General features: G+C 40.3%; 1 protein-coding gene across 9 annotated transcripts in view; it reads right to left on the minus strand.

Annotated features, from left to right (window-relative positions):
• The window catches only part of TDP1 (tyrosyl-DNA phosphodiesterase 1), a 166,252-nt gene that overhangs the window by 151,223 nt on the left and 505 nt on the right, over positions 1-14,524 (minus strand). Inside the window, exons 2-5 of one of the 9 annotated variants that reach the window (XM_021000223.2) lie at positions 12,859-12,894; positions 5,125-5,270; positions 3,698-4,257; positions 398-441 (exon numbers count right to left, since the gene is read on the minus strand). In XM_021000223.2, coding sequence (XP_020855882.1) covers positions 398-441; positions 3,698-4,253 — 600 coding nt within the window. In that variant the 5' untranslated portion in view covers positions 4,254-4,257; positions 5,125-5,270; positions 12,859-12,894. Of the gene's footprint in view, positions 1-397; positions 442-3,697; positions 4,261-5,124; positions 5,271-12,435; positions 12,541-12,560; positions 12,627-12,858; positions 12,895-14,524 lie in introns of those variants that run through there. The other 8 variants (XM_021000219.2, XM_021000220.1, XM_021000221.2 and 5 more) reach the window with 8 other exon arrangements.

Consider the following 14,524-nt stretch of genomic DNA (forward strand, 5'->3'; position numbering starts at 1 on the left):
TTGTACACAGTAAGTTCTATGTAAACGTTAACTATCATTATTATTACTATTTCCATTTCATATGGAAATGGATTGGAGGCTTTTAATAATCTCTGAACAATTTAAAATGAAAAGCAGTTTAATCACTTCAATTAATCACTAAGGTGGCTGGATGGTGCAGTGCATGGAGGGTTGGGCCTAGACTTAAGAAAACCGGAATTCAAATCCAGCCTCAACAGTTGTGACTCTGGGCAAGTCACTTAACTCTATCTGCCTCAGTTTCTTCATCTGTAAAATGGAAATAATAATAGCACCTACCTCCTAGTGTTGCTTGTGAGGATCAAATGAGAAAACACTTTGCAAACCTCAAATTAGTGCTATCTGAATGCTAGATTAAAAAAAATAATAATAAACTCACCTGAGCTGAAGACAAAAGTGTCCCAAACAAAGGAGATAAAATATCTATTGAGAAAACACATACATGAACCAAAATTACAAAGACTTATGATACAATAAACTTTTAATAAATTATCAGCAGTCATTATATTATTAAATATAAGTTATATCACAGTCACTAACATAGCTGAAAGTTGATTTAAAACACTCTAGAGTTTTAAAAAAAGTCCTCACCATTTTTCTACTCGAAGACATCCAGCGGCTCCCTATTACCTTTCACACTGAAAATCCCAGGTAGACAAGAAATCATTTTGCTTATTTGTCCATTGAGGGCCAAGCTCAGTGGCTGGTACATAATAAATGCTTAATAAGTGTTCAGTGAATTGCCTACAGATTAAAATACAAATGCTGTTGCCTGGAATTCACAGTTGAGAAGCCAATCCATCTTTCCAACCTCGCCTCTCACAAGCCCCCTTTTTACATTCTATTTTCTAGCCAAACTGGGCTACTTGCTATTTCCTAATTTCTTTCTGGCCTTTCTCACTCACCTCTATATTTTAACCCCGCGTCTAGTACACAATTACCCCTAGGAACATGTTGGCCTACAAAAATTCTCCTCTTCTTTCAAGGCCCAGTTCAGTTGCTATCTCCTCTATGAAGTGGTCACACCGCTGCCGCCGCCCCCCCCCCCAATCTCAACTAGAATCTCTTCCTTCATAAATTTTTCACATAGCTTTCTCCTCTCCCATGCACTTACATTATAACTTGCATTAGACTTACTTGTATTTTGTGCACTAGACTGGGGTGGGGAACCTGTGGTCTCGAGGCCATGTGTGGCCTTTTCAGCCATTGGGTGCAGACCCAATTTGACTGAGTCCAGGTTTTATAGAACAAATCCTTATATTAAGGGGATTTGTTCTGTGAAGTTTGGATTCAGTCAAAGGGCCACACTTGAGGACCGAGAAGGCCACAAGCGGCCTCAAGGCCGCAGGTTCTCCATCCCTGCACTAGATCATTAAATTCCTTGAGAACAAAGACTGTGTTGTCTTTCATCTTCGTGACTTTACCACTTTACAAAGAGTAGTGCCTCAATAAATGTCTACTGAACTGACCTGAATTATATTTTCTTTCCTATGTGCTATATGATAATGACAATCACCATAATGATGATATATGTTGGTGTGAATAATGAGTCTCCTGAAGTGATCTCATAATTCGAATTTGCACTGCATAAATCCATTGGGCTAAAACCAATGACCATATTTTGCATAATTATTAACTTCAATTCGAATCCATAGGACCACTATTCCATAGCTGTTCATGATTTGCACTAATGGGGACCAGTCTGTAGCACCTACCTTCCAAGGTTGCTGTGAGGACAAAATGAGGTATTATATGTACGGCACTTGGCAAACCTTAAAATGATATGTATATGCTAGCTATTATTATAACTAGTGATATTACATATTTAATCTTTAATATATATTATCTTACAAAACAGAGACTTAAGAGAATACACAAGCAAAAAGCAAAATGCATGCCTTTAATCATCTGGCATGTCAGCCTTTTAAGCAAAATGTATATCTTTAATTATTTGGAAAGTCAATTTGGGAGAAAATTGAATAATGCTGCATTGGCAAAATTACTGATTTCAGAGTCAGAGAACAAAGATTCTAGTCTTGACCCAGCTACTTACTATCTCTGTGACTTCGGACAAGATACTTAATTCTCAGAGTATCAGTTTCCTCATATGTAAAATGAGCACAAAAACACTTACTGTACTACTTCACAATGTTCTTGTGAGAATCACACAAAATAATGCACATAAAAAAGCTCACTGATAAACCATGATCAAATGAGATAATGCCCATCAAGTGCCTGGTAAATGTTAAGAGTCACATTTCTAGAGGCAGCTAGGTGACCCAGTGGATAGAGCACCAGCCTTGGAGTCAGGAGGACCTGAGTTCAAATTTGACTTCAATTACTTACTAGCTGTGTGATCCTGGGCTAGTCACTTAACCCTGACTGCCTTGGGGGAAGGGGGAAGTAAAATATCTATAAATATCAGATATACAGGAAAAATAATACCTATCTTGTAAGAATAAGACACGAAGATACTGATACTGAGCATCTCTGAGAACTGAAGTCAAAAGATTGATATGAAATCTTCCATTGTGCATACACAGAAAGATGAACCTTTGATTTGAAACTAAAGTCACTGTTTGTTGAGAATATCACTTCTGAAGCTTTCCCTCTTTACAAAATAAAAGAGAAACTTCCCATAGTCAAGTTTCTGCCCATTGCCAGAAAACTGCAGAACATTTGAATATTTCCACTAAAGGGTGGGGGGTGGGGAGGAATCCTATAGTGGGAAAAAGAGTAGGCTAAGAATAATCAACCTCTGTCCAGTCATGTCCAACTCTTCCTGACCCCTTTTGGGGTTTTCTTGGCAAAGATAATGGAGTGGTTTGCCATTTCCTTCTCCAGCTCATAAGGCAAACAGGGTGAAGTGATTTGCCTAGGGTAATACAGCTAGTAAGTGTCTGAGGCCAGATTTGAACTCAGTAAGAGAAGTTTTCCTGATTCTAGGCTTGGTATTCTATCCACTGTACCACATAGCTGCCCTTTGTGTGAGAAGACCTAGACTTAAAATCCTTGGCTTGCTCCTTCCTATCTGTGTAATCTTGGAAAAACCAATTAGTCTCTTTGGATCTGAGTTTCCTCATCTACAAATGAAATAGTTGGATTGGAAAGCCTGTGAGGCCCCTTCCAGGTCTCAATATATGATTATCCAGAACACAAGAATGACATGGTAGCCAATGACAAGACAGGCCTACTTTGCTTAATGTCTACCGCAGACCACATTAATATATTAAAAGCATTAATACATTATCAGAGGACCTTGCCATAATGTCTCTGTCTTTAAAGATAACTGCAGAAGTGCAAATTATTGTAACACTGGTCTTCTGGAGCTATGTGCTCTGATAACGTTGTTTCTCAAAATCTCTCCTCTTAATCAACAATAAGCTTAGCTGGCATGAGGCTGTAATAGTGTTGCTGCTAACATTTTATCTGAAATAAAAAATGAGCTAATTCTAGCCAGTTACCCTGTTGTGATTAAGTATTAAGTAAACTCTGTAAACAAGGGATTGATTGATGATATTTTGAGAAATATCTCTTTACCTCAGGGTTTCTACTTAAAACTCAGTGTGTGTGTGTGTGTGTGTGTGTGTGTGTGTGTGTGTGTGTGTGTTTGCGCGCGCGCGCTGTTGTTGTTTTGCTGAAAGAATCCGAGTTATTCGCTACTTCAAGCAACCCTTACCTTTAATGTGGAGCGTTCCCAAGTTATACTTCGGCATAATTCCTGAGACTTTCGTGAGATAAAATCTGAATGGGTTCTTTTCATCCAACAGGTCCCAGGGTTCTTGGGCTTCATCTGAAGCCTCATAGTCCTCTTCTGTCTTTGGGATGACAGGAAGCTGGCAATCTCCGGAACTGTGTTTAGATGGTTCTTCCAAAGATGTACATTTTTCCTCTTTGACTGTCCCTTTCCCCGGTTGCCTACACTGGCCTTTTGGGTGGGACTCTTCCTCATCGCTACTCGACAAGCCCCAGCCTAAATCTTCCTGGGAACTCTTCTGCCTTTTAAGAGATGAGGTTTTGGAAGCTGAATTTTTACTGTCAAATTTCACTGGTGATAATTTCCTTCGGTAAGCAGCTTTCCGGGCATCAGAACATGTGCATCCTGGACCATTCAGCACATCTTGCCCAAAACTGGGCAGAGAAGAGGTAGAAGGTTTCTCAGTGCATATCTTTTCATCTTCACTTTCATCACTGCTGGAAACAGTCCACTTTCCATAACTGCTTTCCTGAGTCATGTTTCTGCTAAATAAAGAAGTATCATTTTTCATATTCAGTTACAGGTAGTTTGTAAGAAAACTTCTGATCTCAACCTACCCCCCCCAAGCAAAAAGTGCTCCTAAAGCAATTACTGTACAACTAGGTCCCAATAAGCAAAAATTACAAATCCTGTGCAGTCATCACAAGTATCTGAATTCAAACTATTAGAAATTATTATTATGTAAAATATGGTCACTAGCGTTCCAAACCAATGGAAATATGCAGTGCAGATTCAAGTAATGAAACTGGGATTCATCATTCTCACTAATCGGGGCCTAGGAAAAAGGAAGGAAACGAGCATTTAATATGCATGCGCTTACTATGTGCCAGGCACTTTACAAATATCTCAGCTGATCCTCACAATAACCCCAGGAGATAGGTGCTATTAGTATCCCTATTTTATAGTTGAGGACACTGAGACAGATAGAGTGACCTGTTTAGGGTCAAGAAGTTAGGTCTTCTAACTCAGGTCTTCCTGACTCAAGGCCCACCCTATCCACTGTACCACCCAGCTAACAAGCTGTATATATCACTCTTGTAAAACTTCAATTTAATTCAATAAATATTTATTAAGTTCTTTTACGTGCAAAGTCCTTGCTAGGTGCTAGAGATAGAACAATAGCCATAATATAGACCCCACTCTCAAGGTCTTTATAATCTAATGACAAGTCAACTCAGTCAGCCAACGATCAACAGGCATTTATTTCATCACCTACTACATGCCAGGCACTAAGCACCAGAGACACAAAGAAAGGCAAAACTACAAACAAAAACAAAAACCAAACCAGTCCCTACTCTCACAGAACTCACAATCTAACGAGAGAATCAGGGCAAGGTGAATATACTCACTTATATAACTGCCTTCTATTTTGAGTTCTCTTTTCACATCTCACAAGGTTCAGATTCAGAAGACTGGGTAGTTTTAGTCCCTTTTCTGCCACAAACCATACTGTGAGATCTCAGGCAAGTCTGTCTCTGGACCTCAGTCTCTTCATCTGTAAAATGGGAGAGTTGAATTAGAACCTTTCTTAAGGTACATTCAAAATCTATGTGTCTAGGACTCCCACTCCATCACCCCTGTTCTAGTCTTAACGTTTCTCCCTTCTTGACTTTGCTCTGAATAGCTGACCAGCTGAACAACACAGCCCTCTTGCCTTTCCATTGTCTATGCCCTGTCGACTCTTACCCCTGAGTCAACTCCAACGTCCCAACCCTCAGGTCCTGAAAACTGCAAGAACACTTAGAACAGTGATTGCCACAAAATACCCGCTGCCTTGACAGAACCATCTAGACTGGATCTGCAACAAATTCTTATCAGCTACTTTGAACTAGGGGAGGCTAGGTGGCGTAGTGGATAGAGTACTAAGCCTGGAGTTAGGAAGACCTGAGTTCAAATCTGTTCTCAAACACTTACTAGGCATGTGACCCTGGGCCAGTCACTTAACCCTGTTTGCCTCAGTTTCTTCTTCTGCAAAATGAGCCAAAGAAGGAAATGGCAAACCACTCCAGTATCTTTGCCAAGAAAATCCCAAATGAGGTCATGAAGAACTGGACACAACTGATAGGACTCAACAACAGCTTTGAACTAAGACCTCATGACTGCCTGCTAATCATTTGTTTTCATCTCAAATATGTTCTTTTGTCCTATTCTTCATAACATCTGCTCGAAACTTTTTCCTCTTTTAACCCTTTAGGTCACCCAGCAATCCCCTTCCCCTCAGCAAACGACCTTCCCTCCCTCCTTTACTGGAAAAAAAAATGAAGGCCATCCACTTCAAGATCCTTCAATTCAATACTTCAGTAACTCTCCAGCTTCATGCACTTTCCTTCTCCTCCTTTGCTCTAGTCCCAGAGGATGAAGTGCGCCTTCTCTTCTACTTACGTCTCTATCTCATACCCTGCTTAGTAAATATCTGCTGACCTTGATCCAAGTCTCTGTATCATATCTCACCGCTAAGGCTGTAATTTCTTTGAGGGCAGCGGTCCAGTTTCTTTGCAAGATCCTCTGGTACATAACATAGCTTTACACAGAAAAGGAGCACAAGATTTCTCCCTATATACTTTTCTAGGCCAGAAACTGAGACTCTTTGTAATTTGTAAAGTTTTACGATGAAATTTAACAGGTACTTTTCATTCTTGTTTTGAGGGCTGGGTTTCATTTGAAGATCGCAGAAGGGGAGGGAAAGAATTTAGAACTCAGAATTTTTTAAAGATGAATGTTAAAAAATTTTTCACATATAATTGGGAAAACTCATTCTGCATTTTGAATAGATCATCTTTACATAAGTGAAAAGCTCCATGTAACCTAATTTTCTAGTTACTCGATTTAAGTTCTAAAACTTTGTTTTTATTTTAACCATTTCTAACAGAAATATTTTTAAAATATATCCCTATTTCCTTAAACTTTTCATGTATTCAGAATATACTTGAACTGTTCTTTGAGACAGTATCCAACCCCTTTCCCCATGAAAATTATGCTAGGTTCTTCCTTCAAAGGTACTGGGATATTTCTCTACCCATAGTTGACTTAGAGAACTAAAGACTCAGACTATGGATGTCACATTTTCATCCCCCAAGTACCAACTAGCCATAAGGAGCTCCAAGGGCACCAATGGTGGGTCTTACTGGTTAACTCAGGTAAGGGAATTTCCCTCAAATGAATCAACTCCAGGTGTCTACTATGCCTATCTTTTTAAAAAATTTATTTTATCTTTAATTTATGGAATAAAACAAGCATTTCCATAACACAGTATAATTAAAAAAGATGACTGCACATAAAATTGCAAACTACTATGTACAACTTGTTATTTCTTTTAGAAATTCAACAAAGTTATCATGGACATTCCTTTTTCTCTTTTCCATTTTTTTCTTCCCTCTCCCCTACCCAGAGATGGCCACCATCAGACACAGACATATATATATGTAAAATTATTCTCTCTATATTTCTATTCATTAGTTCTTTCTCTGGATGCAGATAGCATCTTTCTTCCTACACCCTATAGAGTTAATTTAGGTATTTATAATAGTCAAAAGATTTACTCAATCAAAGTTGTTATTAAAACAATACTGCTGTTACCATGTTCTCTTGGTTCTGCTTATTTTGTGCTTCTTTTTTTTTGACACTGATCAGTAAGCAGTAAAACAGTAAAAAAAAAAAACCCAGCAAACAAAAATTATGTACAAAGTACCCAAAAGAGGCCTATCTTTTTTGCTGTTATGGCTAGGTAATCTCCTTCTGCTGAGTGACCTACAACTGCCTTATTGTATTCCATTATCAAACCTAAACTACCAAGGACTAGCTAGAGCACTTATTATCCACCTAACTTTCCCTTCTTATTGCTGCCAAAGAGCCTAACTCTAATAATGTCTTTTCTCCACATCCCTTCTATTTTAGAAAACCAGATAAAAGTTTCTTAGAATGGTTATTAAATAACAACAGGGTCTGAATGAGACCCTCAAGAATAATTCCAGGAGTATGTGCCACCTCTTACACAGACCTTTAAAAATTATTTCCTAGTTCTTAGTTCATGAGGTTGCCGGTTCTTAAAACAGAAAGGTAAGAAGGCTGGGGAAGAGAGAGGGTTTATAGATAGATTTCAGGGGGACCAAGACTCACACAGGGAAAAAAATTATATCTTTATTTTCACTAACCTCTAACTCAAGATTTCTTAACCATTTTTGTGTCGTAGACCCTTTGGGCAATCTGGGTGAAGCCTACTGACATTATCTCAGAACAATGTTTTTAAATGTGTAAAATAAAATACATAGGATTATTAAGAAAATCAAGAGGGGGAGGGACAAGAGAAGAAGCATTTACTAATTGCCAGGTACTGTGCTATTATTATTATAATAACATTATATATTATATTATATACTATATATAATATTATATTATTTCATTTGATCCTCACAACTATGCAAGGTGGTAGGTGCTATCATTATTCAAATTTTACAGTTGAAGAAACCGAGGTGAAGTGACTTGTCCAGGATCACACACAAACTAGTGTCTGAGGCTGAATTTGAATTTAGCCTTCCTGACTCCAGGCCCAGCACTCTCTCTATCCATTGTACCACCTAGCTGCCTCTAATTCAATTATACTGAAATATGTCAAAACACTAAAAAAAAACCACAAGTTTACAGACTGAAGGACTGAAACTCCTATTCTAACTGAAATTTGGCATTTCCTTGAATTATTTAAAAACATGACTCTTAGAAGGGGTCCACAAGCCTCAACAGATTGTCAAAGGGGTCCAGAATCCACAAAAAAACAAAAAGCCTGAGACTGCAGGCTCTTCACTATTGATTCAGAGAAAGACTACATTATCAGAAGCACTGGGATTCTAATTTTGAAATGAGTACCTATGTCAATATAAGTACCCAAACGCTGATTGAGGATTGTTACTAAAGATTTGAAATGTGAGATTTTCTTTTCCCCCAAGTGAGTGTGACATTTATGTTAACTTCATATGGAAATGCAAATACAAAGATGCCACAATTATTCACTTAGAAATCATCACCCTAAAACATGTCAATCAAAGGCCTAGGCATTTCTAGAATTCAAAATAATGCTAGCTAGACCCAATTCAAAGGCTGAGGTTTTTAGCAACTGCTTACACAGATGGTGTGATTAAAAGGCACCTTGTTGGGAAATCAAATTAGTCACAGACTCACAGAATCTAAGTGAGAAGAGGCCTCATAAGACATCAAGTCAAATTTGTAGCCAAACACCAATAGAAAGGATCACCCAGCCTTCTACAAAGATACCCAATGACAAAGTTAGCACCCTTTACCTCTTGAGACACCCATGGTGCTTCCATCTTAATGACTTTCACCCTCAATCATACTGGTTCAACTTATAACAGCTTTTCTCTTACTATGAAGAATAGCCCTCCTAAAGAAACAAATTAATCACTTTTGTATTTAAAACGTGCTCTGTTTTTAAGCTGGCAGGACGGGTGTGCAAGTGCTACCGGCTGGGTTTTCCAAAGGTTTCATGTTATCATTGAAAACGTGCAAGGCTTTCCTTGACCAAATGTAAATACTATGAAAACAAATGAAAATTCCATCCTTCATCAAAGGATTACCAGCAGGGAGCACAATTATAAAAGGAAACAAAACTTGTAAACACAGGTGTTTCACTGATAATACAACACTTCCTCAAACTCTCTCTTTATAGAAGGATTTGATATTCTGCGGCTGTTTTAAAAAAAGTCCAGATGTTGTTCATTAAAGTCAATCGGAATAGACAACTCGTAGTCATTAACACTGCCAACAACCTCCCTCTTTAGAAAATTATAATCTGTCAAAGAATTATTTCCATATAAAACATTCAAACTCACATGTAAATCACACCATCAGCCTAGGCCATGAAAAAGGAGCCTGTATGCCTGAAAAGGAAAATGTGAAAGGGACCAGGTACTTGCACCCTGCAAATCAAGACCAGAATTTTGATTTACTCTAGGCTTACAGAGCAGGCATTCATTTAAGTATCTTCTATGGGCCCCCTAGTTGTTGTTCAGCTGTGTCCAACTCTTCAGGACTCCATTTGGGTTTTTCTTGGAAAAGATACAGAAGTGGTTTGCAATTTCCTTCTCCAGCTCATTTTACCAAAGAGGAAACTGAGGCGAACCAAGTAAAGCACTTTGCCCAGGGTCACACAGGTAGGAAGTACCTGAGGCTGGATTTGAAGTAGGAAGATGAGTCTTCCTGACTGCAGCCCAGAAGCTTTATTCCTAATAGGCAGCCCTCACTGCAGTATTCTAAGAGTACTTCCCCCCTAAGATTAACTTCCATTTACACTATAAACCATTTATACTACATACAGGATGTCCCAGAGTCTTCACGGAGTTGGAAGATTTCCATTAACTATAATAACTATGTATCTACATGTTGTCTCCTCCATTAGCAGCTGGAGTCCTACAGGGCCAGAAGTGTTTCTGCCTTTGTTTGTATTGCATTACAAACCTGTCAATTCAGCACAGTCCTAAGTCAAAGCACCAGAGACACAAAGAAAGACAAAAAACACTCCCAGCCCTCATGGAGTTTACAATCTAATGGGAGGGAGAACAATAAGCAAACAACCATATACAAACTAGATGTATAAAGGCAAATTGTAGATAATGGGAGAGGAGGGGCTTAAAAATGCTTTTTGACTAATTACTTTTTTTTGGTTTGGTTTGGTGGCATGAGAGTGACCCTGGGGTTTCCTAGCAGGCCCTAGTAAGATGGCAAAGTGGATAGAGCACCAGGGCTTTGAATCAGGAACACATGAATTCAAATCCAGCCTCAGACACTTACTAGTTGTGTGACCTAGGCATGTTACTTAATCCCTGTTTGCCTCAGTTTCCTCACCTGTAAAATGAGCTGGAGAAGGAAATGGCAAACCACTGGATCACAAAGAGTCAGACATAATTGAAAGGACTGAACAATATCAACACAAAACTGTAGGTCCCAACTCACAGGGTTGTAGTAAGTCTTCAAAAAGAGAAATGTTTAAAGTGCTCGGAAAGCCTTAAAAGGGTCAGCTATCAAAGTCATCATAGATCTTTAAAGCATAAAAGTATAAAATAAAAATCCAGGGCCACTTTCCTTATTATGCCAATGTACTAGCAAACAACAATAAAAACTAGAAAAAGCCAAATTGCCTGGTTTGCCATCAAAAGAACAAAAGTGTTGGGCTGTAGAGAAAGGATCCATGAAGCACTTAATTTCAGGCAGAGAAACCAAAGCAATGTTAAAACACAATGTTATTAATAATAGATAATACTCAAAAAATGCTTCACAAATATCTCATTTTATCCTCAAAACCTCTGGGATTTAGGTGCTTTTAACTCATTTTACGGACAAAGTAACATAAAAACGTGACCTCTTTGAAAGCAGAGACTAGGGTTTTTTTGGTTTGTTTTTTTATGGTGGTTGTTTTTTGTTTTGGGTTTGCATTTCTTTTTCTCCTCAGAGTTTAGCTCAGTACCTGGCACACAGTATTTAGGCAAACAGAGATAAAGTGACTTAGCCAAGACACAATGTCTGAGGCCCAACAGGAATTCACATCTTCCTGACCCCAAGTCTACCACTGCACCCACTGCACCACCTAAGTGAGTTAGGTGGAAGAGACCATCAAGTAACTCCTTCATTTTACTAGTGAGAAAACTGACGTCAAAGAGGAAGGAGAGTGACCTACTTAAGATCACACTTTAATTCCTTAGGTCTCTCCTTTCAGCTCCCTGGTCACGCAAACAGCCCCACATTCCAGCAAACCTGAATCCCTCAACTTAGGTGACCAAATTGACAACAGTAGCCAACATTTACATATTATGTGCCAGGCCCTTCGGAAAGTGATTCATTCACAATGATTTCCTCATTTGATCCTCACAACAAGCCTGGAGGTGGGGGGGGGGGAAGGGGTAAATGCAGTTATCCTCATTACACTTGAGGAAACAGAGGCAAAGACAGCTTAAGTATATTGTCTGGGTATATTTTTTAATTTTTATTTTTAGTGAAGCAATTGGCGTTAAGTGACTTGCCCTGAGTCACACAGTTGTTAGTCTTATGTGTCTGAGGCCAATTTGAACTCAGGTCCTCCTGACTCCAGGGCCGGTGCTCTACCCACTGTGCCACCTAGCTGCCTTGAGATGTTGTATATTGTCCAGGGTCACAAAGGTACTAAACGTCCAAGGTCGATTTGAACTTCTGCTTCCCAATTCCAGGTCCAATGTCTCTCTCCAACGAGCCACCACAACAATAATTAACACTGACACGATGCCTTCTATATGCCAGGTACTGTGCTAAGAGCTTTACAAATATCTCCTTTTACGCTCACAACCCTGGGAGGTAGGTGCTGTTATTATCCCCATTTTACTGATGAGGAAACTGAGGCAAAGAGGTTAGTAAGTGACCTGCCCAGGGTCCCCCAGGATTCTAGGGCAGAGCTGACCCAGGGAGCATAAGCCGAGCGGGGGGTCCCCCAGATCCAGGGCCTGAGCACCAGGCAGAGGAAGCTTCCTAAGATTTCCTTCAGTCTGGCTTGGGGAGGGGGTGCCATGAATCCCGCCCCGGAACTCGCGGCTGCCCCCTTCCCCTCCCGATTCCCAAGAGCCCAGCGCTAGCCTTTTGCAGCAAGCCGCTGTCCCCAGAACCTGCCCCCGGTGCCGAGAGCCCACCTTCTCTGGGAGCACACGCGTGCATCAACAAGGTTCTCACAGCGCCCCCCGCCACTGCCCGCGCCTCCCATTCCAAAGCCCAGCCGGGGCGCGCGCCCCACGGTCCCGGCCTCCTGCCACGGCACCTTCTGCAGTCGCAGCCAGTCTTTGCCTCCTCGCAGTTCAAACCCTGCCCCTCACTGGGACTCCGCTGATCCGGCCCCTTCCCTTTCCGGGAGCAGCTCTCGCTAGGTCCTAAAAGCCGCCGCATTGGCGGTGTAGACAGCCTACGGCCCAGCATAGACTGACCCCGACCCCAGCTAAAGCATAAATCCAGGAAACACGTTGTCCCTGAGACGGTGAGGCCCCGGGGAAGTCGCCTGACGCTGTTTTTTCTAAGTCTCATTCCCCTAATCACTTTAAGTCCTTTTACCCCTCTATTACCTTAAAAAGGTTTCTCAAAGCAGCGCTTGGGACATCCTGGAAGAAAAACAGAAGAGGTTTTTCATTTAATTTTTAATGGGATTTGCAAAATACGTGAGCAGCTGAGATGCTAACAGCTGCCTGTCTGGTAACAGCAGCTGCGTAATTAGATTCCAGCAATACCTGTAGAAAAAAGGGGGGGCCGTTTTTTCCCCCATTCACTGGACATTGTATCCCCAGGGCCCAGCACAGTTCCTGGCACATAGTAGGTGAACAATAACTGTTTGTTAGTTGACTGATAGTTCAGCTTTTTTTTCCTTTTATTTTTTTTTCTTTTTGATAATTCAGCTTTTTAGAAAAGGTGGCAGTGGGGAAGTCCTAGATTTGGAGCCCAAGCTGTCCCTCTAACATCCTTTGTCACTTTTCGTAAGTCACTTCACCTTTGGGCATAGGTTTTCTCTGCTAAAGAGAGGAGTAAGTGCTGGACCTGGAATTAGGAGGCCTGAGTTCAAATTCAGCTTCAGTCACCTACTACTCCTATTACCTTATTCTATCCATTGTGTCACCTCGTTGCACTTTAAAATAGCACTTACCTCCCAGCATTGTTATGAGAACTGAATGAGATAACCTACTTAAAGCACTTTGAGCCTTCAAGCACATAAATTACTAACTGCAGTTAAGTCTGAGGACAGTGAATACACCACAAGATTTCACTCTTAGAGAAAAACTAGGATATACCTTGTAGAACTCACATGAAGTTTATTTTTTTGGTGGAGCCTCAGTGTTATTTAAAAAAAAAGCTGAAATAGCCAATTAATGGTCTACTTTCGATATCCTTGATGTTGTCTGTGTGCCTGGATTTGAATTCATATCTTCCTATGGCCCTTATTTCCTCCCCGCCTCTATTTTATCACCTACCTGCCACTTACAAGCTGTGTGACACTGGGCAAATTACTCCTTCTTGTCTCAGTTTCCTCATCTGTCAAATGAGGAAAAATAATAGCACTTACCTCCCTTGGTGTGAGAATCGAATGAGATAATTTGTAAAGTGTAAATTGTAGTGTCTTATAAACCTTAAAGCCCTCTACAAATGCTAACTATCTTCATCATTATTAAGCATTTAAGATAACCAGTGACAATTGGGAAGCATTGGATTTGGAGTCACAGGACAGGAATTCAGGCTGTTTCTAAAAATCTGTGTGACCTTGGTTAAATCACCCATCGTAACCTGTTTTCTCATCCATAAACTAAAGGGATTGTTCTAAACACTCTCTAAGGTATCTGCCTGCTCTAATCCAATCCTCATCTGTCCTGCTGAAAAGAAAACCTAGGTAAGCAAGGCTCAAAATAATCGCAGGTGACAGTACACAATTAAATGTCAGCTGGTAGGACTAATGTGGAACTCACCAGTGCTCTCATCATGGGGTCAGAGAAGTGTAAGCACTGTGATAACCTCATCTCTTTTTACCCATCGCTCTCTTCAGCTCCTTCCCTCCTTCATACCACGTCGGCCCCACTCATTTACACCCAACCATAAAGAGAGAACAGAACTGGGAAAACCCTATGAAACTTCTGTTCCTTTCAAGTCACTTCATAGGCTCAGTGGATTTAGAGGTAAGAAAAAGACCGTAGAAACCATTCATTTAACAAAGAAGGCTCAGAGAAGGCTGGCCCAAGTGGTAGAGTG

The sequence above is a fragment of the Phascolarctos cinereus genome, unplaced genomic scaffold (genome assembly GCF_003287225.1).
Source record: "Phascolarctos cinereus isolate Bilbo 61053 unplaced genomic scaffold, phaCin_HiC Scaffold_3;HRSCAF=262, whole genome shotgun sequence".
NCBI lineage: Eukaryota > Metazoa > Chordata > Mammalia > Diprotodontia > Phascolarctidae > Phascolarctos > Phascolarctos cinereus.